This window comes from Procambarus clarkii, chromosome 32 (genome assembly GCF_040958095.1).
Source record: "Procambarus clarkii isolate CNS0578487 chromosome 32, FALCON_Pclarkii_2.0, whole genome shotgun sequence".
NCBI lineage: Eukaryota > Metazoa > Arthropoda > Malacostraca > Decapoda > Cambaridae > Procambarus > Procambarus clarkii.
In genome coordinates, this window is record NC_091181.1 from 33,786,092 (window position 1) to 33,807,731 (window position 21,640).

Here is a 21,640-nt window from a genome sequence, read left to right on the forward strand (position 1 = left end):
TATTAATACAGCATTTGAAATTATTTACCGGTGAACATATCCAATAGTACAAGCAAATAGTTTGATATTTATAGATCTTTTTTTAAACCAAAGAAACTTGCCATAGTAAGTTCAAAATGTAAAGACAGCTTTGCAGTGAAAATAAATTAATGATAACTGTATATACAGTATACAGTACATGTATTATATGTATGTATGTATGTAGGATGCATAAGTATCCACATAGGAAAAATGAAACAAAAATGTTTATAATTTTTGTTTCATTAGATACATGCAACTGAAGCAACTGTATTTTGTGATTGTTTTATTTTTATTTACAGTATGTGTGTGTATATTATATATATGTATAATACACACACACACTTTTAATTTTAAATTTTAATTTTCAGTGTCAGAGTAGTTACCAGATGGAATGCATTAGACAGTGATATGGTGGAGGCTGACTCCATACAGTTTCAAATGTAGATATGATAGAGCCCAGTAGGCTCAGGAATCTGTACATAAGTTGATTGAGAGGCGAGACCAAAGAGCCAGAGCTCAACCCCCGCAAGCACAATTAGGCGAGTACACACACGTATACACTTCGTATGCACACATATATATACATACATACATACATACATACAGCTATCTGAATAACTGAAAATCCAGATAATCATACAAAAATGTTGAGAAATAATATTTTGGCTATTTTATTGGTTATTTTACCAAAATATAAATTTTAATGTTAAAAATTTTCCTAAAAATTCCAGTAAAGTTATTCTAATTGAAATGCATCAAAATAAGTGTATAAGTGAGAAACGAATGAAATTTTTGGTGTAATTTTGAGTATACCTGTACTCTACATGTGTTGTTCTTTCAATAGCATCAATCCACTACAAAGTTGATATTGAGCCAGTGACAGGTCAATAATGTTGGTTCAGTATTATGGTTTGTAAGATCTAGAAAATTCACAAATCTAGAATTCACTTGCTCCTGATCAGTGAGATTTTCTAGACTCTGCTGTGCATATACCATACCATAAATAATGTGTGTGTAATACAGAGAATTGTTATTGGTTGTAATTATGCATTTGCTATTTATATAGTGTATGCAAATACAGTATACATGTTGATGTAGAATTATACTGTACAATCAATTAATTTGCAGAACCACAAAGTTTCGTATTATAAGGAAATTCTGGTTAGAGGCTGATGTTTGGCTTCTATGTACTATTATTATAATAAATGTTTTTAAAAATATTGTGCATTGGAATTAATTCTCTAGCCACTGGTTAAGATATAATAAATATGATTAAAATGCAAGACACAATGAAGTTAATGGCAGTATCAAGAAGACTGTGGAGCCTTGCCACAGCCCAGTGCCCAGCAAAGAGAGAACCTCATTTTCTCAGGTTCAAATGGGAAAACCTTTGACAAGCTGCCGGCTTCTTATCCTCAATAATGCAAGACCTGGTCAGGAACCGAGCCACGGGGACATTGAGCACTCGGATTTTTGTCAAGGTAACCCGTTCTCAGACCAGATTCGGCCAAGCAGTGGCAGCCATCCCCGAAATACATTTCTAAATTTGTAAGTACAGTACTGTACTTTTGTATTAAAAATGTTTCTCCTCATATATAAATAAATACTATTATGTACGAGAATATTTTGTATATTTAGGCATATATTAGGTGTTTAGGTTCTGTTATCAATGATTTGTATTTGCAGGTACAATTATTTGTATGTGGGTATCCTGTACCGAGGCTAGGATCAACCAGGCGGCAGTTGAACCCAAAGGCACATATGGAGTTAAAATAAATTTTAACGCACTGCATATTCAAAATGAGTATTTTCTCAAAGTAATATTTACTAACGCTAATATTTACAGAGTAATATTTTACTAACGAAAATAATGAGTATTTTCTCAAAGTAGGTTTAATAAAATGTGTTGAATATTTAGGCCCAACTTAGGTGGTTAGGTTCTGTAGTTATTATTTGCAATACATGAATGAAGCATTTATAGAGGTGCGATTCGAGTAGAGGGCGTGGACGAAGCAATGCTCGAAAAAATACATAATCAACAATTATGAGTCGTGTTTAGTGGGAAGGGGAGATTTTTAGTAGCTGGATTAACGAGCATTTGACGTTTGTTTATCAGGAGTAGTTGATGTGGGTGAAGCATTTAAAAGGTGCTATTCGAACAGAAGATGATAAGCGAAGCACTGTTTGAGAAACGCTGGAACTTCATTGCACAACAGAAAACACATTTGTAACCTCGACATCGACATTTCATCATGATTGTTCGTCCTTACAACAGAGGTAAGTGGAGTGCCTCAAGGCTCTGTCCTGGGACCTCTGTTATTCATAATACTGTATATATAAATGATTTAGATTCAGGTTTGAGCAGCAATATTTGCAAATTTACCGATGATACAAAAATCGGGAGGGAAATTAACATGGAAAAAGACTTCTCTTCAAGACGATCTACATAGGATTTTGAAATCGACAAAAGATTGGCAGATGCAGTTTAAATGCAGACAAATGTATGGTTTTGAGGCTACGTAACGATGATATACTGTAGTTACAAGATACGATCTAGATGGTGTTGAGATTGCGAAGTCGGATTGCGGAATTAGATGGTTTTGAGATTCGGATTGCGAAAGGGATATGGGAGTTATGATAAGTAAGAATTTAAAACCAAAAAATCAATGCACAAATGTTCGTAATAAGGTAAATAGGACACTGGGATTTATTTATCGAAGTGTTAGTAACAAGACACCTGGTGTTGTTATTCACCTATATCTTGTTCTTATTAGGCCCCATTTAGATTATGCAGTTAGGTTTTGGTCGCCATACTATAGAATAGATATAAATTCACTAAACTGCATCCAGCGTAGGATGACAAAGTTAATCCCGCAAATTAGAAACCCGTCATATGAAGAAAAAATTAAATTATCTAGAAAGGCGAAGAATTAGGGGTGACATGATAAAGGTGTACAAGTAGATGAATGGCTTAACATAGGGGGATATTAGCAGGGTATTAAAAGTATCAACACAGGACAAACACGAAATAATGGGTATAAATTGGATAAGTTTAGATTTAGGAATGATCTGGGTAAATACTGGCTCGGTATCAGGGTTATTGATTTGTAGAACCAATTACAAACATAATAGAAGTAGGATCCCTTGATGGTTTCAAGCGTAGGTGAGACATATATATGAATGAGATTGGATAGATATAAATAGGAGCTGCCTCGTATGAGCCAATAGGCCTTCTGCAGTTACCTTCATTCTTATGTTATAGGAGCTGCCTCGTATGAGCTAATAGACCTTCTGCAGTTACTTTCATTCTTATGTTATAGGACCTGCCTCGTATGAGCCAATAGGCCTTCTGCAGTTACCTTCATTCTTATGTAATGCCACCCAAAGGCATACGTTGCTGTATGTTGACACTTAACAGCAACGTTATCGGCGGTGATCATTTATGCAGTGATACTAGAAAGAGTAGAAATACAGCTAAGATATTTTATTAATTTTTTATTTTTCTGTTACACGCCTTATATATGCCATACTAGATTTCTGCAGGAGTTTATACTTACAACATTTTATGTAAAAACAACAATATTTATACTCCTCTTATCCTCATTAAAATAAATACAACTACCATAGCATTATTATATATAATAACTAATAGGAACAAAATAATCAACATTGCCATCCCTCTCAAAGCCTAAATGAAATTATAATGATTACGTTCTGCACTGCCGTTTATAATGCTATCCGTCTTTCATGCAATAAATGCAATTTTTTTCATAATACTGTACAGTATTATAAAAAAAAGTATAATTTTAAAATCCCTAAAATTTTAGGGAAAAGAATAAATCCCCAACAATTAATCTGTTATTAGACAGCTTAGGCTATCTAATAATAAGGTAATATCTAATAATTAGATAGCTTAGGCTGTATAATAATATCTTAGGCTCGTGCTATTAAGTACCTCTTGAGTTTGCATCGTCTGCTGATCCTGATCTGAAAAAACTGTAAACGGTCTGTTGGACTGTTCGTACACACCACATCACTATGTAAACGAAAGTAAAAAAAAAAAAAAAAGGAAATTAGATAAATTTTATTACCATTTATCAAGATAATTGAAAACATGTAATCCTAAACGACATATTACCACTAGGCAATCAAAATATTCAGGGTTAACAAACTGTAACTGGTCTATAAACTTCCTGAACTTATTATGTAACTAATCTTTTAATGTTTAACTCGCTACCCACTGGATGGGAGTGGGCTGCATGATAAGCAAATTAAAACTGAATTTAATGTAACTAATTATCACATGTAACTAAAAATTCTGAGATTCAGATTATGTGACTAACCCTTCCACCACCACCCACATCACTCCACACTGTGTGTGTGATGTTACCGGTAAGCATTATATTAACTCTTACTGAATGAACTTATCGCATTAAACAATCTGCTACCCTCCTAATTTTCTAATATTTTTTGAGTAATTTTATTTAGGAAAAATAACTTTAAATGCAATTTTAGTATATCCTTTCGACAGTTTTCTTTAATTTCTGAGTCCGTTTAACTTGAGTATATTTGGGGAAGAGGGAGTAGAGACTCAGTAGTAGGTGAAGTCTTCAACGAAGCAGGAGCAGGCGGTGGGGATCTGGAACACGTCCACCACTGGCTTGATGGACGGGTGGTACGGGTCCAAACACAGCAGACGGACGTAGCTGTACCGTTGTACGCACCTCGACTTGTAACATGGTGGCAGGTACTCGCACCTTTTCCCTCCGTACCTGCAGATCCAAGGACGTAGTGAGGGAGGAATAACGACACATTAGGTTAATTTTTAGACGTTCTTATCGTTATAAACAAAATCATATCTTCACTGGAGTGATTAACTTGTAAAGCTGTTAGAGATAGGGATCAGTCCCACGATATGAGAGGCCACACTCAACACTACCTTCCTTGCCGGGTACTGTACACTCAACTGATAAACATAATGTTAAACAAATTCATTATACGAAAAAATAACTCTAATAAATACGAATCAGAATTAATTTGTTTGAAAATTCTTTATAACCATTTCACTAAACCCATTCATTCATGAAAGTTTGGAATTGACATGATTCATTTGTCAAAATGAAGGTTTGCCAGAGTGACTATAATGGTTCACCCTCCAACACGCTCTATTATTTTTGCTCCGTTTGTATAATTTTGCAGGTTAATAATTAAGTGCGGCGTAGGAATCTCCATTTCCCGATACTATAAGTTCTACACCAGGAAAGATGACTGTACGGCCAAAAAAAGTTCTATGGTGCCGTTTTCAGGACAAATGGGGGGGATCTTTGACAAGCCACCGACTTCCTGTCCTCATCGAGGTCATTAGTGTTAATGGCCCTAAGGTAAATTTAGGTAAAGTCAGGTAAATAAGCAATAGGAGTGACATAGGTATCAATATAACCAACGAGCCAGAGGGGATCGATTTATGGGAATGGTTCTTTGCGGGTAATGTTAAAGCTAGTACTGTATATTGGTGTTGCATTCTCCTATTGCTTTATTAATAGCAATATAATTATGAACCTTAAATGGCTGGCACTTTGAGCTTATCATATCATATCTTCATAGCAACCTAACTTATTGCAAGAGAAAACAAGGACGAGGTAAATATAGGGTTAAAGAAACGTCAGGGAAGATATGAACAAGTGCTGAAAGAGCAATGAGTGAGGAGAGTAGATAAAAACAATATTTGTTAAATCTGTTTAATGGATAACAGGAGGAAATCAGGAATATGTAGCCCAAAATATGAGTCGCATTAACACAGCAGTGACGAGATGTACAAAGACTATCAGTGTTTTCATTTTTTTTTTGTTGAATAGCGTGTATGTCCTGACTGACGAAGTACCATTATACAAAGTAATGAGAGAAGAAATGATAGAGTATCTCACCTGCAGGTCTCGACGCGCATGGTCTGCGGGAACTTGTCAGTGTTGAGGATGGCCACCCACTCTCCCCTCAGGTTCTGGGCCCAGCCTGGCCTCACATACTCCACGCTGCTCTCACACACGAAGTTCCCCTCCCTCCTGCTGTGATGACGAGCACCGGGTGAGGAGTTGTGCGTGAGGTGGGTTGAGGAGCTGTGCGTGAGGTAGGTTGATGGTGTTGCAGTATGGTGTAGTAGTAGTGACGTAATGGGTGCAAGGACATGGTGCTAATAGTGGCAAGACACATCAGGGTGGTGTGGAGACGCAACCCGTTCTCGCACTTGCTTACTGTCAATATTGGCTTATTTAATAAGTGCATATGTGACATACTAATTGATTGTGAATAATTTACTTTACCTTGAAAAGGTTCATAGAAAACACCGACCTCACCTAACCTTCTTAGTATCTTATAAGCATCTTATTGCTTCTTATTTACAATTATTACTTAACCTATCAACGGTATAGGTTAAGTTCCCGAGTTCTACTTCCAGAGACGACGGGAAGGTAGTCGTGCCGGGAACCACTTGGCAAGGTATGTACACAGAGAACACCAAGGTTATGCACGGCCACGCTCGTGTGTTGTTTAAACATGTAACATAATCTTATAATTTGTGAGACAACGTCATGTGTCACAACCTCACCACATTTTGTAAATCAAAGAATGAAAAGAATTTCATATATTGAATAAAACTAAATCATCTTCCAAAATGATAGTATGCTTATATATATAGTGACTGAGAGTCATGTGTACAAAATATGTCCTGTTGCACAGAAATAATAGTTCACATTTTGTTTTATGACTTTCTAAACCGCAAAGAAACTGAAGACACACATAACTAAACACCCTAACCTATCCCAGCCCTAATTTAATGTATACTAGCCCTTACATAACGTATCATAGGCCTAAATAAACCATATCAACATTTTACTTGGACTAGGATAAGTCAGGTTGTTGCTTTCGTTATTTTTCCTTTCATTATCTTTGAGTTTACAAATATTTATAATACGAAATATGAACTGTTGTCAGTGTGCTCCAGGAAAAAAATTATGATTTATTTAGAAATGCTACCTATGTATATATATATATATATGGACAGCACAAACCGTTCACCAAACATTGCAACATAGTGGTCGCCAGGATCAGGCTAGGCTACGGTTACCTGGGGCCAGATTCACGAACGCAGTTACGCAAGCACTTACGAACGTGTACATCTTTCTTCAATCTTTGACGGCTTTGGTTACACTTATTAAACAGATTATAAGCATGAAAACTTGCCATTCAACTGTTGTTATTGTTATAAACAGCCTCCTGCTGCTTCGGGGCTCATTAACTGTTTAATAATTGGAAACAAAGCCGCCAAATATTGAGAAAAGATGTACAGGTTCGTAAGTGTTCGCGTAAGTGCTTTCGTGAATCTGGCTCCTGGCTACTAGTGACGAATCTTCCAATCTTGAACACTAGGTGAAAAAACTTTTGTGAGCAGGAACTGGGTCATGACATCACACACACTATATTATTGAATGTTCAGTCCTAGACCCTTTAGACCCACCTCGCCATGAGGTACTGAAACCCTTATGGCCTCATGTCTGCATTTCCTTGGTAATGTGGTGAAACATGAACACGTTCGGAAATTTCGTTTCATTTTCTTAGTGGATACTTACGTACACACGATGTTGATGGGGGTAGTCAGGGTACCGTACTGATAGTGTTGTCATGTCAGGATGTCGGGAGTGTTGCCATACCTGTAGTGGTGAGTGACGTTCTCATAGTAGATGATATCGTGGGCGGGGAACCGGTAGAGGTCGCTGTAGATATGGCGGATGTCATTATAGAAGCGGTCGATGATGGAATTTACCTTGTCTCTGGAGAAAGGAAAGATGTACTGAGATGTAGGTATATAAGATGTGGCGCAGATGTAGGTATTTAAGATGTGGCGGAGGAGTGACAACTCCTAAAATAAAGATAACAAGACAAGACTTCACTCAGACATGATATGTTTAACGCAAATAATAAAGTAAACATCGATAACTGCTTTAAGAGATCTAACGTCACAGCAAGCAATTTGAAGGTTAGCAGAGATAGAGGAGAGATGACGGCTGGAAGCTTATACTCACATTGGGTAGCTGCGGTCATAGAGGCAGTATGTACCAGAGCCTGCACACTGGGGGCGCTGCCCCCTCACTGATCCAGTCACTACGGGGGCGTGGACCACATCTGTGGCAAGGAGTTCATGTCACACCCGTACATAAGTACATCCGCACCCCTACACACACCCGTACATAAGTACATCCTCACCCCTACACACACACACACAACCTTACATTTTTTTGTATTGTTGCCGCCGGAAGCGGCTAGTTTATTGCGCATCCCATACTCACACTGAGCGGTAGCCCAAAAAAAGAATTACAGAGGGCACAAAAGATCTTTATCATACCTCAATGGAGAATATTACAGTAACAATTACTATATATATCCTTCACACCTTATGATGCAACATATCCCCCCCCCCCCACCCCTACACACACACACACCCGTTGGGTTCCATTCTAGACTTGCGATAACCATCTCAGACTTCAACTGACTCCATACACCACTTTCTCCTTCGTCACCCCAGCCACAACACAGTTACCTGCACTATCCCGCTACTCCCTTCACTTTCATATCATATATATATAACCAGTTAATAATAAATAACTACTGTATATCTAGTAATCTAATAACTATACCTCAAAATACAGCAATGTCTACTATAATGAGTTAATATTAATAATAATAATGCAGAGAATAAGACACAATCCACCCAAATGAAAATTAAAGTGACAACGTCATCAAGTTGCTACCTTCATTAGAGTCCAGGACGGACCGATACGTTGTCACATAAGGATGTGCCCAGTTTTATGCATAGGTTTTGGAAGAATAATTTGCCAGGAATCTGATATATGAAGGCTATGAGAGATTATAAGAGATGGCAAGGATTAGAATCTCAACTGTTGGCAGAGAATGGAGTACAAGATTAAAAACTATATACAGTATATGCAACTGAATATTGGTTTTGGAAGCAATGAAAACTAATATATTTTCTTATGCCAATGTAAGCAAGATCCGGACACAGTGATTATGCTGTCTTAGATCTGAACCCTTAACAAGAATGACGGGAGACTAAGTAGAAGCGGGAAAGAATGAGCGGCGAGGGCTACAAAATGGCCATAATCATGGGGCCAGAGATATGAAGAGCATAATAATGTCTCACCTGGTATTGAGTAAGGCGGCCCTGCAAGAGGCAGACCTAGGTCCACGGACACCCCGACGGGTCCAGCGACGGATCCCAGCGCTGCCTCAGAGGAAGAAAAGGCTACAGTACTTGATATTGGACATTCGTCTCGTCACGTCGGCAGCTTCTGTTTAAAAGTGTCGTGGGCTGTAGTGTCTCCTCGGTCTTCTGGGGGCAGCTGGTCGGCGGGGATTGTTGTCGTGTGTTGGGAGCGTTGATTGTTGTTATGTGTAGTGTCAGCGGTGATTATCAAGTGGTCAGCAGTGATTGTCATGTGGGGTCAGCGGTGATTGTCAAGTGGTCAGCGGTGATTGAAATTGAAATAAGTTTATTGAGGTAAAATACACACAAAGGGATGAGGTAGCTCAAGGGATGAGGTGACTGGGGTCTGGTGGCAGAGTGGTGACCGCACAGTCTCTGCGCATCTATTATAATCTCACTGTAATTTCCTCACTGTAACCATATTTCCCTGAGCTAAACTGGGCTATTCATGACCATCAAACCAAACACTTACCAATAGTCGTAGACTATATATTAGGTTACCTTACTTTAGATTATTTGAAAGTTTTATCATGGAATGTGCACGTGTTAAGGAGCTGTACAGCTCACTAATTCATGACTAGTGACTAGTTCCTCAAGACTGTATGGGTGTGGAGCCTCGTCTTGACACAGTGAGCAGCAATCCGCCTCCACTTCTGCACAGACTTGGGGACAGTGACGAGCTCCACGAGTCTGTGTAGGTATGTTAGGAGCGCTTGTGTTATGAACGTTGCTCCTGAAGTCTGTAGCTCGGACGGGACACAAGGAAGCTCAACCAGCACCTCATGATAACTCTGGCTTCTGGTGAGCCTCGCCGTGTGCTCTTACAGAAACACCGTCAGCTTAATTTTAGCTTATCTCTGGGTGAGGGAGAAACCATCTACTTAGATTTGATCTACCCTTATCTACCCAGATCTATCATCTGGGTAGATCAGATAGATCTACCCAGAGCTTTCCTAGCTCTGGGAAAGGGAAAAACCATATACTTAGATCTGATTGAAAGATGAAACATCTACTTAAATATGATGGAGGCAGGAAGCCACTTACTACTTAGGTCTGGAGGAACCACCTACTTGGATCTGATGGAAGGATAAATCATATATTTAAGGAAGAATAAATAATTTTCTTAGGGTTGAGGTCTGAAGGTGGCATGGACCATTTTTTTAAGTCTTAAGGTGCTATGGAGTGAATTAGTCGTGGGGGTGGAGGGGAGAACATCTAAATAGATCAGAGGAAGGGAAGGAGACCATCTACATAGGTTAGAGGGAGGGACGGAGGGAGACCATCTACTCAGGTCAGATGGAGGGAGGAAGACATCTACTCAGGTCAGAGGGAGGGAGGGAGTGTGAAGTAGTTACTTACATCCGATGTAACGCTCTGGTAGGAAGTGAAGAATCTTACTGGATCTCAACAGGGGCTCGCGATCTGTATAGGCAGGTGGAGCACCAGGTGGGCGAGGCACCAGGTGGGCGAGGCACCAGGTGGGCGAGGTACCAGGTGGGCGAGGCACCAGGTGGGCGAGGCACCAGGTGGGCGAGGCACCAGGTGGGCGAGGTACCAGGTGGGCGAGGTACCAGGTGGGCGAGGTACCAAGTGGGCGAGGTACCAGGTGGGCGAGGTACCAGGTGGGCGAGGTACCAGGTGGGCGAGTCACGACAGGTCACAACCACCGCAATAACCCAACCAACATTTTTGGAAAACAAAGACATGCGTTAGGAGATGTTTGTTTCATATTTAATATTTATTAGATTTTGGTCTTATTGTTGCAAGTTTGGTTGCAGGTGGGATGGCGGGTTGTAATGAGTGGGAGAGCGGGTGGGTGGTGGTGGTGGGACTGAAAGACATGTGAGCTATGAGATAGAGAGAGAGAGTGAAAGTACTGTACCAATGAAAGTGATGCTTGCTGCTGTTTCCTGCACTTTCCGTTGTTTTGTTTAGTCTCATGAAGGAAGTGTTGTGCTTTGTAGGTAATTTTGTAATGCATTTTAATGTGATTATCTGCAAAAAATAACAATTATTCATTTAGTTGTATAAAATACTCCTATCTAACAAAAATAAAAGTAAAGGCCCGTTTTTAACATCTCTCTCGTAATCGTTTGTACAGGATCTTTGCAACACCTGTGTGACACACTAAGCCAACAGCTGTGTGACACACTAAGCCAACAGCTGTGTGACACACTAAGCCAACAGCTGTGTGACACACTAAGCCAACAGCTGTGTGACACACTAAGCCAACAGCTGTGTGAAACACTAAGCCAACAGCTGTGTGACACACTAAGCCAACAGCTGTGTGACACACTAAGCCAACAGCTGTGTGAAACACTAAGCCAACACCTGTGTGAAACACTAAGCCAACAGCTATACCTAGTGTTTACCCGGCAAAACAGCCTCGCGCCTCAGTGCTCTGGAAATTCAATCTGGCAGAGCCTGAGTTCCGGACTTACGACTGATCTTGTTCTTTTATCAAGAATTTTGTGCCGTAGAACAAGATGTTGAGACAGATAACAGAGAAAACAGAATCGTGAATAAGTGATGGTAAATTAGTAATTCAGAACTTATGCCTGAAATATAATTGGCTACTCTGCGCGACTAATTGCTCCGTTTGGACGATGAAGTTGAGTCACGACTGTTTTTAGCAAATACGTGTAAATATAATTCTATATATATCCAAATAAACTTAAAAAATTGGCAGACACGTCTCACAGTAAAAGGTCTGTATCAACATAAAAAAATAACATGAATTTAGACGGTACTGACCAGGCAGGCTAAATGTAAACCGTTAGCAGCGGTAAAATAAAGTCATGTTGATTTCCATGTTTAGGAAAATGCTAAGTATTATGGGTGGCGTCCCCACTTCAACCTGTCCTAAGGGATAAAATCCTCTAGCGGGAATGGATTGAGAACGGCTACATAAGTAGTGTTATTATCTATTCTCTATCCTAACGATAGGCTAGGGTTTATTACGTTTCGTTGTTAATATGGTGTATTACTGATGCGAAATATGGAATTCGAAAACTATTTCAGTGTACCCGAGAATTCCGTTTACAGAAAACTAAATTCTTCAAAGAAAAACGTTCTTCAACATACATTTTTAAATTTTAAAGCCAACTATTTGTATTACAATAAAGTTATAACTTAAGAATACTTACTATGAAGATTCATTTGTCAGTTTACACATAGACTATTACTGGAACCGTATTATGCTGTCAGACCATCACAAATATCTAGAAAACTATCCAGGTGGTGTGAGGGGATTTTGTAGTTTCTCACTGGTAATGGGTTTGCTCTGAGGACAGGCTTCCTCACTTTTACTTTTTCCTGGTAGTGTACTCGCTCAATTGTGCTAGTGGGGGTTGCGCATAGGTTCTTTGATGACCAAATTACACATCAGAAAATTAAAAAAACGACGATATTTCTTCATTTTCTGATGAGTCGTTTGATCATCATATCTTCAGCCACGTTATTTTATTTTTTGTTTTTAAATTTTGCCCCGAGGGGCAAGTTTATTGGGCAGCGCCACTCATCTTGTGAGTGGACATAACGCCATAGCAGCATGTACGACACTCCCCAATAGGAAGAAAACCCGCTGGGTTGTTCATCCTGTCACTTGTACCCAGACACAGCTGGGACTTGCTTAACTGTCTCAAGTGAACAGCTCCTCAAACAAGAAGATTAACATCTATCAACCCTTAAAAGCTTACGTTATCTTGCGGGTGCAAAATGGGGAATTATTGTGATTCATCGACTGCATTCGATTCTTTGTTTTCATTGCTGGATGCGATGGACAATCCATAATACTAATAACATTAGAACTGTAAGTTTGCTACAACTGACCTTTCTTAACGTCGTCGTCGGTGGTGTGGTCGTAGTGGGCCTCGACCTTGGTGGGAGATGGGTAGATGGGAGGATCATAGTCATGGCTGCTGGCCTGGGACTTCTCCCACTGGTCCCCACCACACAGGCGCCCAGGCCAACAGCTACCAACACGCATGCGCGCACCATCACTTCGTGTCTGACCAAGAACAACGTGTCATATACAGGCGATGAGTCACAATAACGCGGCTAAAGTATGTTGACCAGACCACACACTAGAATGTGAAGGGATGACGACGTTTCGGTCCGTCCTGGACCATTCTCAACAATCGACTTGAGAATGGTCCAGGACGGACCGAAACGTCGTCGTCCCTTCACATTCTAGTGTGTGGTCTGGTCATCAACGTGTCATATAGTCCCACCATGTTAACTTAACAAGCGCCATGAGACTCATTGTAATGTATAAGTATATCTTCAAATATATTGAACAAATTATTCACTGCCATTCCATGATACTTATAATTAGTTTCCTGCAGTTAGCCTATTTGTTATATAATACACTCTGGTCTAGCTTAGTGTAGTTTTCCTATTACTGAACATAACCTTTATACAAGCCAGTTGGTGTAGTTAGCCTATGACCACACACTAACCATTTTAAAGCTTAATTGTGTAGTTAAAAGTTTATGATTGGAGTCTGATACCTGAACCCATTCAGTGACTTTGGATCCGTTCTGCTAGTTACCCACAGGATGGGTATGGACTCCACGATAGACTAATTATACTAAAGATCCCTCCATAGTGATCAGTCACTGGGTCTCGTATACTATTTAGTTTTCCTAACATGCACTTCCCTTCAATTTATCTTCCCGCCATACACTTCCTTTCAGTTTTTTCCTTCCCAGCATTACTCTGATACATCTCAAGCTGCGCTCTCCTGAGACGTGTTCCTACATGTCACACCACCACGATAAACACTTTCATTGTCAACATTTGCACTAACAACAAATTATTTTAATGGACATTCAGGTAAGTATTTAAAAAATAAATGTGACTATATAGTAAAGGCCATACAGGGACCCAGGAAAACCAACCATCATGAAGACTTGGTTGTGATGTCTAGTGCACTTTATCGATGTTATAGAAGGTTGATATCGTGTCTCCTGGCTGTCCTCTGTGACTCTCCACTCTCCACCACTTCTCGCCTGCAACTGCCGTCGAAGCCTCCGAGGTTTCCTTAAATCCTCAGCCAGCGCGAACAAGAAATTCAGTGACGGGACGGACTTTTGTTTGGTCCCGCATGGTCGCCATCTTGCCGGGTGCCGCCCGTCATTGTCTTGTTAGCTTAGGCGGGAACCCTCCACCGAGGGGATTTATACACCTAAAGGTGTAACCTGTTTCTCTGTAAATATTATACTGAGAGTTTACTTTAGTCCTGAACCATGTTCAGCACTAAAGTATACTTGCTGAATGGTCAACAAGATAGTGGCATTAATAACCCTCCTGTGGTTGATAATCCTTAAGCCCAACACGAAACCAAATTGCGGACCGTCATGGTGGACAAGCGGGCCTTGCCCCTCAAAGATTGACCTTCCCAGAGCCGCATCTCCTGTGCTGGTGTCCAACACCAACTGGAGAAAAATCCATCAAGTGTTAAATTTCCTGCTGATAGCCAGCCCAGCAGTCAAATTTTAATACTGAAGTTTACGTCGTTCTAGACTCACAAATGGGAATCCCGAGTTCGATTCCCGGGCGGGACAGAAATGGTTGGGCACATCTCTCTTCACCTAATGCCTATGTTCACCAAACAGTAAATATGTACCCGGGAGTTAGCCAACTGTTGAGGTTGAATCTTGGGAAAGATCGTAGTAGCTCGATCTTGAGGCAGTGGGATACCTCGATGTAAGACAAACTAATATATACACAGGCTTCCTGTCCCCAACAACCCCGCTCCTGTGCCAGGTAAGTTACGGGCTCACCATAGCCCATGCTACTTGGAACTTGTTCCGAGTAGCTGAATCTATAACAACATCATCCCCAACAAAATGAATTATTAGTACACTGTATTAACATTAGTTTTGTCTTTATAAATTGCACCTACATTTTAGATTAATCAATGAATTTAATAATAAGAATTGAGTATGCAAATTAATTTTTTAGGCATCAATTTACATTTAGTTCTTCTCTTATTATAAAAAGTTTCCAGAGTTAAGGCTCATTTGAACACCAACGCATTCCTAGCATAGAAGGATTTAACTTTTGTTGAAATACATAAGCTGCAAAGTGTTAATCTGTCCACTAAAAACAAACAATTAGTCAATTTAATAAAAATTATCCACTAATGAAGAACACATTATTATTAGTCCTTCTAATTCCTTCCAGTTCCAGTTGTTGGTATAAACTAGTGTTTTCCTGTTTGGATTCAGACCTTAGAAACAAGTACTAGAGCCATATATTAACACTCGCCTGGAGGCACTCGCCTAATAGTGCAACTTTAACATACAAATACAAAATACAAAAATATTTATTCAGGTAAAGTACATACATACAAGGTGAAATACAAAAGTTGATGGATTTATAGATAGAGCTTAGTACATACAATGCCTAAAGCCACTATTACGCAAAGCGTTTCGGGCAGTCTTAGAAGTCCTCGACATCACTTAGAATTCTAGTAATTATGAGAAATATGATTTAGAGTTGTTTATTGAGCATCGTGTTTTCCCATCGATCACGATCTGACACTTGTTTTACACCCAGGCTGCTAATTACTGATGGTACACAGTGTACCATGACTGTTGACATGTTGCAGTGACAACCTGTAAAATCAAGTGCAGTGTAGTGGAGACAGACATGGTGAAACTGATAGTGTATGGGAGGTTCAAGGCGGACACGTGTGAAGGGAAGTTCCAGGAGAACCAACGCGAGGGGAGATTCAAGGCGGACCTGTGTGTTGGGAAACTCAAGGAGGACCCAAGTGAGGGGAGGTTCAAGGCGGACCTATGTGTTGAGAAGCTCAAGGAAGACCCAGGTGAGGTGGAGGCTCGAGGCGGACCCATGTGAAGGGAGGTTCAAGGCAGACCCAGCTGAAGGGTTTGGTTCAAGATGTAGTGATTGCAGTAGCAATTAATGATTGGCTTTCTGGACAATTGCGTCCCAACGACGACATACTACTCCAGAATTGTCGTCTAAAATTACCAGAGGACCACTAACGCTCTAGTGGCCTCGACGAGGACAGGAAGCCGGTGGTTGTCAGTTTCAAAGGTTCCTCCATTTGTCCTTATGATTTGGATTTTAAAGTCCAGCAGAGTTTTAGGCGGTTCCATGGGCTTATAACCTTGTAGGTGGAAATGCATCTGTTTTCAGTCCTACATTGAGGCTTGTTGAGCTTGAAACCGTTGCTTCTTGTTTGTGTTAAAACTGACTTTTTAGGAGAAGTTGTCTGGATCAACATCCTCAAAGTTATTCAGTATTTTGAACGTTTCGATGAGATCAGCCCTGTCATGTCTGGTTTGCATTGTTGTTAGCCCTGTGGCCCCTCAACCTTTCTTGGCATGAGAGTTGACTTGGTTCTTTAATTAGTTTTGTTGCACGGTGCTGAACTTGCTCCAATGAAGCTATATATTTCTAAAGATGAGGTCTCCATGCCTGGATGCAATACTCCAGGTGGGGGCGCACCTGGATTGCATTACGAAGTGATGTGGATGGAGGCTGACTCCATACACAGTTTCAAATGTAGATATGATATAGCTCAATAAGCTCAGGAACCTATACACCAGTAGATTGACAGTTGATAGGCGGGACCAAAGAGCCGAAGCTCAACCCCCGCAAGCACATCTACGCTGAGTACAGCTAATTTTGCCTCTCGACCAATGACCCGGCGGCCATCTTTGCAGCCTTTTGTTATGCCTTCGTGTTATTGTCGTCTTCTAGGTATTTTTTGTCTGTGCTTTTTACGTGTTGCTTTAGTCTTCCCCTGGAGCTCATTTTCTGTCACGTCAGGCAGTGAATTGTTGTAGTTCACAGAATAACACGACGGCGTCTTCCTCGTCTCTTCCTCTTTCTTTTCGATCTCTTCGATTTATACATTTTATTGATTTTAACCAACTCTCTCTTCCGCTCTTATTTGTTATCTTTCCTTTGACTTTCCCTCTGCTGATTGTTAATAATAATAATAATAACTGTACACATTCTATGAATAAAGTATTGAGAGCATAAGACAGGGACAATTGTACAGATGTGCATATTACCTAAATTTATCCTGAGGGCAAATTAGGCCACTAACCCTAGTGGCCTTGACGAAAACAGGAAGCCAGCGACTTGTCGAAGGCCCCCTTCCCCCATTTGCCTTGATGATCCTTTCCAGTTGGACTTTAACAACGAAGAGAGATTTGGCATTTACGACTTCAGCGGGTAGGCGGTTCCATGGGTGTGAAAAGGTATTTCCGGTTCTCAGTCCTACATTGTGACTCGTTGAGCTTAAAACCGTTGCTTTACAAATGAAGCCATTACCACGTAACGTGATTCGGGTAAAACTTGGAATAATTTACATAAAAAGTATCTATTTGGGCCAAACACTTATTACTAAATAAGAAGTACGCTAACAAATGAGATGCTCAAGAGAGAGAGAGAAAATTATATACAATATTAAGGTGATAGTGATGACAGGCACAGGCTACTGCATTATGGAATTTGTAGTTTTAGCGACAGTATATTAATAGTTTTAGACATAAGTAACAGCAAGGATATACAAAGGTGCATTTTTAGTAGAGGACTTACGGTGCTGGTCGAAGCCGTGTACTGGACTGGGGAAAAATGTGTATATTCTAATGGTTTGGGTTGAAGTAAGAATAATAATTTAATTTAATAATAAATAAGAAATAATAAATAATAATTAAACCTTTTATAATAAGGTTTGACAAATGCTTCTCCAAAACTATATAGATTACTAACCATTATATTTTGTCAGTATCATTTGTTGTGTCCCGTTTACAATGTCGTTTATTGAAGCTCATCCAACGTGTTTGAGAAGTAGGTTGAGGACGTTTCATCCACATAGTGTTCATTTGGTTTTGGTGAGACACACTGTAAGACGCCCACAGTCTGTGAGTAACTGTTGTTGACAAGCAAGCCTCTTGGAGCCACAGCCTCGAGGCTACACTAATTGTGGCGGTCGTTAGTTACTAATTCGCTAGTTACGTCGAGGCATTTATCTTTGATGGTCTCCTGTAGACGACGATGGTCGTGTTCATATTTGACAAGAGAATTGATCAGTGAACCAATTGAACAGTGCCCAAGAGGGTTTGACAGGTTAGTTATGGTAATTATCAGAAAGCACTAAGCAATTATGACTATATAGCACTTGGAAGGGATATGAGGGTAAGGATTTAGGATAGGACGAAGGAAATAAATGGTTGCCAACCACTGGACGGTTCGGGGATTGAACGCCGACATGCAAAAAGCGAGATCTACCGTCCATCCCAAGTGGTTGGGTAGAAGGCTTGAAAACGGTTGTTAATGCTTGTTTCGTTGGTAAATTTCACGACAAACTTTTGCTAATACAAAAGTACTGTAGACATATTGACAATATTTTGTTAGCTTGATAATAGTCTACTCTCTCTGAATAATAGGCTAATGTCAGTGATTGATAGGCTACTGGCAGTGAGAATTGTCTTAGTTTCATACATCTATAAGTGTTCCACAGAATGTCACACGAGGGGCTCAGAGTTACACCATATACTGAGCGAAAGAGTCTCTCTTAGCAGGGATGCGGAATGAGGCCTAATGCGAGCTGGGCCAGTTTATAATGGTGATGTAGGGTAGTTGTCCACACGGAGAAGGATTATGTTAATACCAGCGATGATTACGCATACGTGATTGTATAGTGGCGCTAAGGATATTAGCGAATTAATTGCAGTAGTTTAGGTCATATCCAGGATGTGAGAAAGGGGGGGATGATGACGCCAGGGGGGGGGGGGGGGTACATTCTTCTATTCTTCGGAAAGTTTAAGGGTTACTATTTCAGCGCTGGCTGTGGGATTATGTGGTTAAGTTTGTTTATTTTATTTATAGTAAGTAGACTGTATATTTAAATACTGGTATTAAGTTTGAATGGACTGTATAATATAGGCAATTTAATTCTTCCACAGTGGGGTGTTTGGTGGTGTTGGTTATAATTCATACAGAGTCGTGAACAATTGGAATGAATTTGGTAGGATCTTCGAGGATGTTGTTGATTTTATTCATGTATTGATCACCATAATCCTTCACCTTTGTATCTGCCGTCTTTTGTGGCCTTCTCAGATACAGGAAGACCGCGGCTTTTGAAGGTTTCTCTTTTGTCTGATGAGTTTTTTCAGGTGTATTTTCAATATTATTCGTGTCCTTGCTTCAATTCCTGCAGCGGTCACTGTTCCAAAGGTTAATTACACTCTGGGAAAGACAAATTTCCTGTTTTCTGGTTTGCATTGTTTCTTGACAATCTGGAAGTTGTTTCTTGTTGTTTGTCACATCAGACATCTTGGAGAAGTGGTTGGGGTATACAACTGCTCAATGTCTTAAATGTTTATAAGAACAGACAAATTATTCCTTGTTAGAATTCTTATTGGTCTTGTGGCTTCGTGAAAACCTGTTCTGGAACGTAAGGCAACTTGATTTCCTGGATGATTCTCATCATGTTACATTAAAACTTAAACGAAGAAAGGATTTTCTATGGGAATGACTTCTATATGAAAAATCTAAATGAATACCATCCTGTCCATATATTTAATATTTCTACATGTTGCGCTGTTTTATTTGTGTCTATTAGGCTTGTGTCTAGAACAGCCTGGTTGATCAGTCCAGCAACCAGGAGGCCTGGTCGACGACCGGGCCGCGGGGACGCTAAGCCCCGGAAGCACCTCAAGGTAACCTCAAGGTAAGGTAGGCTTGCTTGAAACGCTATGCGTACTAGTGGCTTTAGGTATTGTATGTACTAGCTTTATCTATAAATCATTCAGAATGTTTGTAACTGCATCTATGTATGTACTTTTCCTAAATAAAATATTATTATATTATTATTATTATTATTATTATTAATATATATTTTGTATTTGTTCAGTAATTTGCAGGCAGTATAGTAATTTGTCACTGATGTCTCCGTGATGCGTGGTCTTACCCTTGTTCTACACTGACTGGTATGTGCTATGGTAACGTGTTGACACTCCTCGGTACATATACCATAACACTCCTAGAAGACCGTGTTATGTAACGTGTGAAGTTAGTTGTAAGTCCTGGTTTCGTTCGCATTTTGATGATGTATATAAATATATTTACATCAATATCGTTTATGTAGGTTACAAACAAGGATGGACCCAGAGTGGTTCTTTGAGGCACTCCATTCGAACTTCTACTCTAGTTAGATACTTCTATATTTATGCCAACTATTTTTAGCGTTTAAGCCATTGTCGACAGGTAGGTAAGTACTCCCAATCTTCTCGTTTTTGTGTTTTATTTTATTCGAAACAATTTGATGTTTAAAAGTGAATGAAGGTCATGGGAAGTGAACCTGAGAAGAAGGTCAATGGAAGAAGGGTGGACGGCCTTGGGGGGGGGGGGAGAGTGGTGGGGGGGTAGGGGGGCTTCGGGGGTACACCATGGATTGGGTGGAGCTGGAACCCGAGGCCGACAATCGTCTTAACTCATCCATTGTGCAAATATCTGTTTTCCTCCATATGTATTCCACCCCTCTTCCACCACCTTGACTGCCCTCAGGTCTGGTGCTGGAACCGATTAGGTTATTCAACACCACGCGCCGTCAGAACAGACAACAATTGTCCGCCAAACACGTCGTCCAGATCCCCTGCGGGGGTCCAGAGACCCCCGGGGGGGTCCACAAACCCCCCTGGGGGGTCCACAAACCCCCCTGGGGGGTCCAGAGACCCCCTGGGACATCTATCTACTGGCAGCGCTGCTCCGGTCATGTGTGAGGCAACACCTGGGAGCATTTGTTAGTTATAATTAATTACATCCCCAAATTTTGAAGCATCCCAAAATATGTGAAAGGTAATAATTTGTCAAACGCTTTATATATTACGTTAGGAAATCAGAATATCGTGATATTCTGATTTCTAAATCTGCTAAATTCATCGAGGCATGTTGGGAGGGGATCCTCATCTCGCAGGATGGTTTGCCATTCATAGAGTTGAGAAATTTATAGGCTAACACTACCTTACAAATTTATTACAATAGAAATAAGCTTACAAACACTAGTTTTACATGAATTATATGGATACATTAACGTACACGAACATAGATCAATTATACAACCCATCCTCACAAAATTATTGTATGTATAGTGACCATGAATTGAAGTATGGATTGTTGCCGCCAGTAAAATACACGTTTTATAACACATTTTGTATACTAAAGTGCTTACTCTATTGTATACAATCGAGTAAGCACAATATTTGCGAATATTGTGCTTACTCGATTCAAAGAATGATGACCATGCATTTCTTAGAAAAACACTAGTCTTTACATGCACTTGTGAAATTTAATTAA

At 40.1% G+C, this 21,640-nt stretch overlaps 1 protein-coding gene across 1 annotated transcript; it reads right to left on the reverse strand.

Moving 5' to 3' along the window:
* Positions 1-3,500: 3,500 nt before the first annotated feature.
* LOC123759402 (neurotrophin 1) lies at positions 3,501-13,298 on the reverse strand. The gene is made up of 7 exons (XM_069335207.1): positions 13,127-13,298; positions 10,655-10,717; positions 9,233-9,313; positions 8,097-8,196; positions 7,725-7,844; positions 5,946-6,134; positions 3,501-4,793 (listed from the first exon to the last, which is right to left on the reverse strand). The coding sequence occupies exons 1-7, from the start codon at positions 13,281-13,283 to the stop codon at positions 4,613-4,615; spliced, it is 891 nt and encodes a 296-aa protein (XP_069191308.1). The 5' UTR covers positions 13,284-13,298; the 3' UTR covers positions 3,501-4,612.
* Between the last annotated feature and the right edge of the window lie 8,342 nt (positions 13,299-21,640).

Coding starts and splice junctions, on each gene's coding strand:
- LOC123759402 (XM_069335207.1), bottom strand. CDS start 13,283: ATGCGTGTTGGTAGCTGTTGGCCTGGGCGCCTGTGTGGTGGGGACCAG. Junction 7,845..8,096: donor TATGACCGCAGCTACCCAAT/GTGAGTATAAGC, acceptor TCCTTTCTCCAG/AGACAAGGTAAATTCCATCA. Junction 4,794..5,945: donor ATGCGCGTCGAGACCTGCAG/GTGAGATACTCT, acceptor TTGGATCTGCAG/GTACGGAGGGAAAAGGTGCG.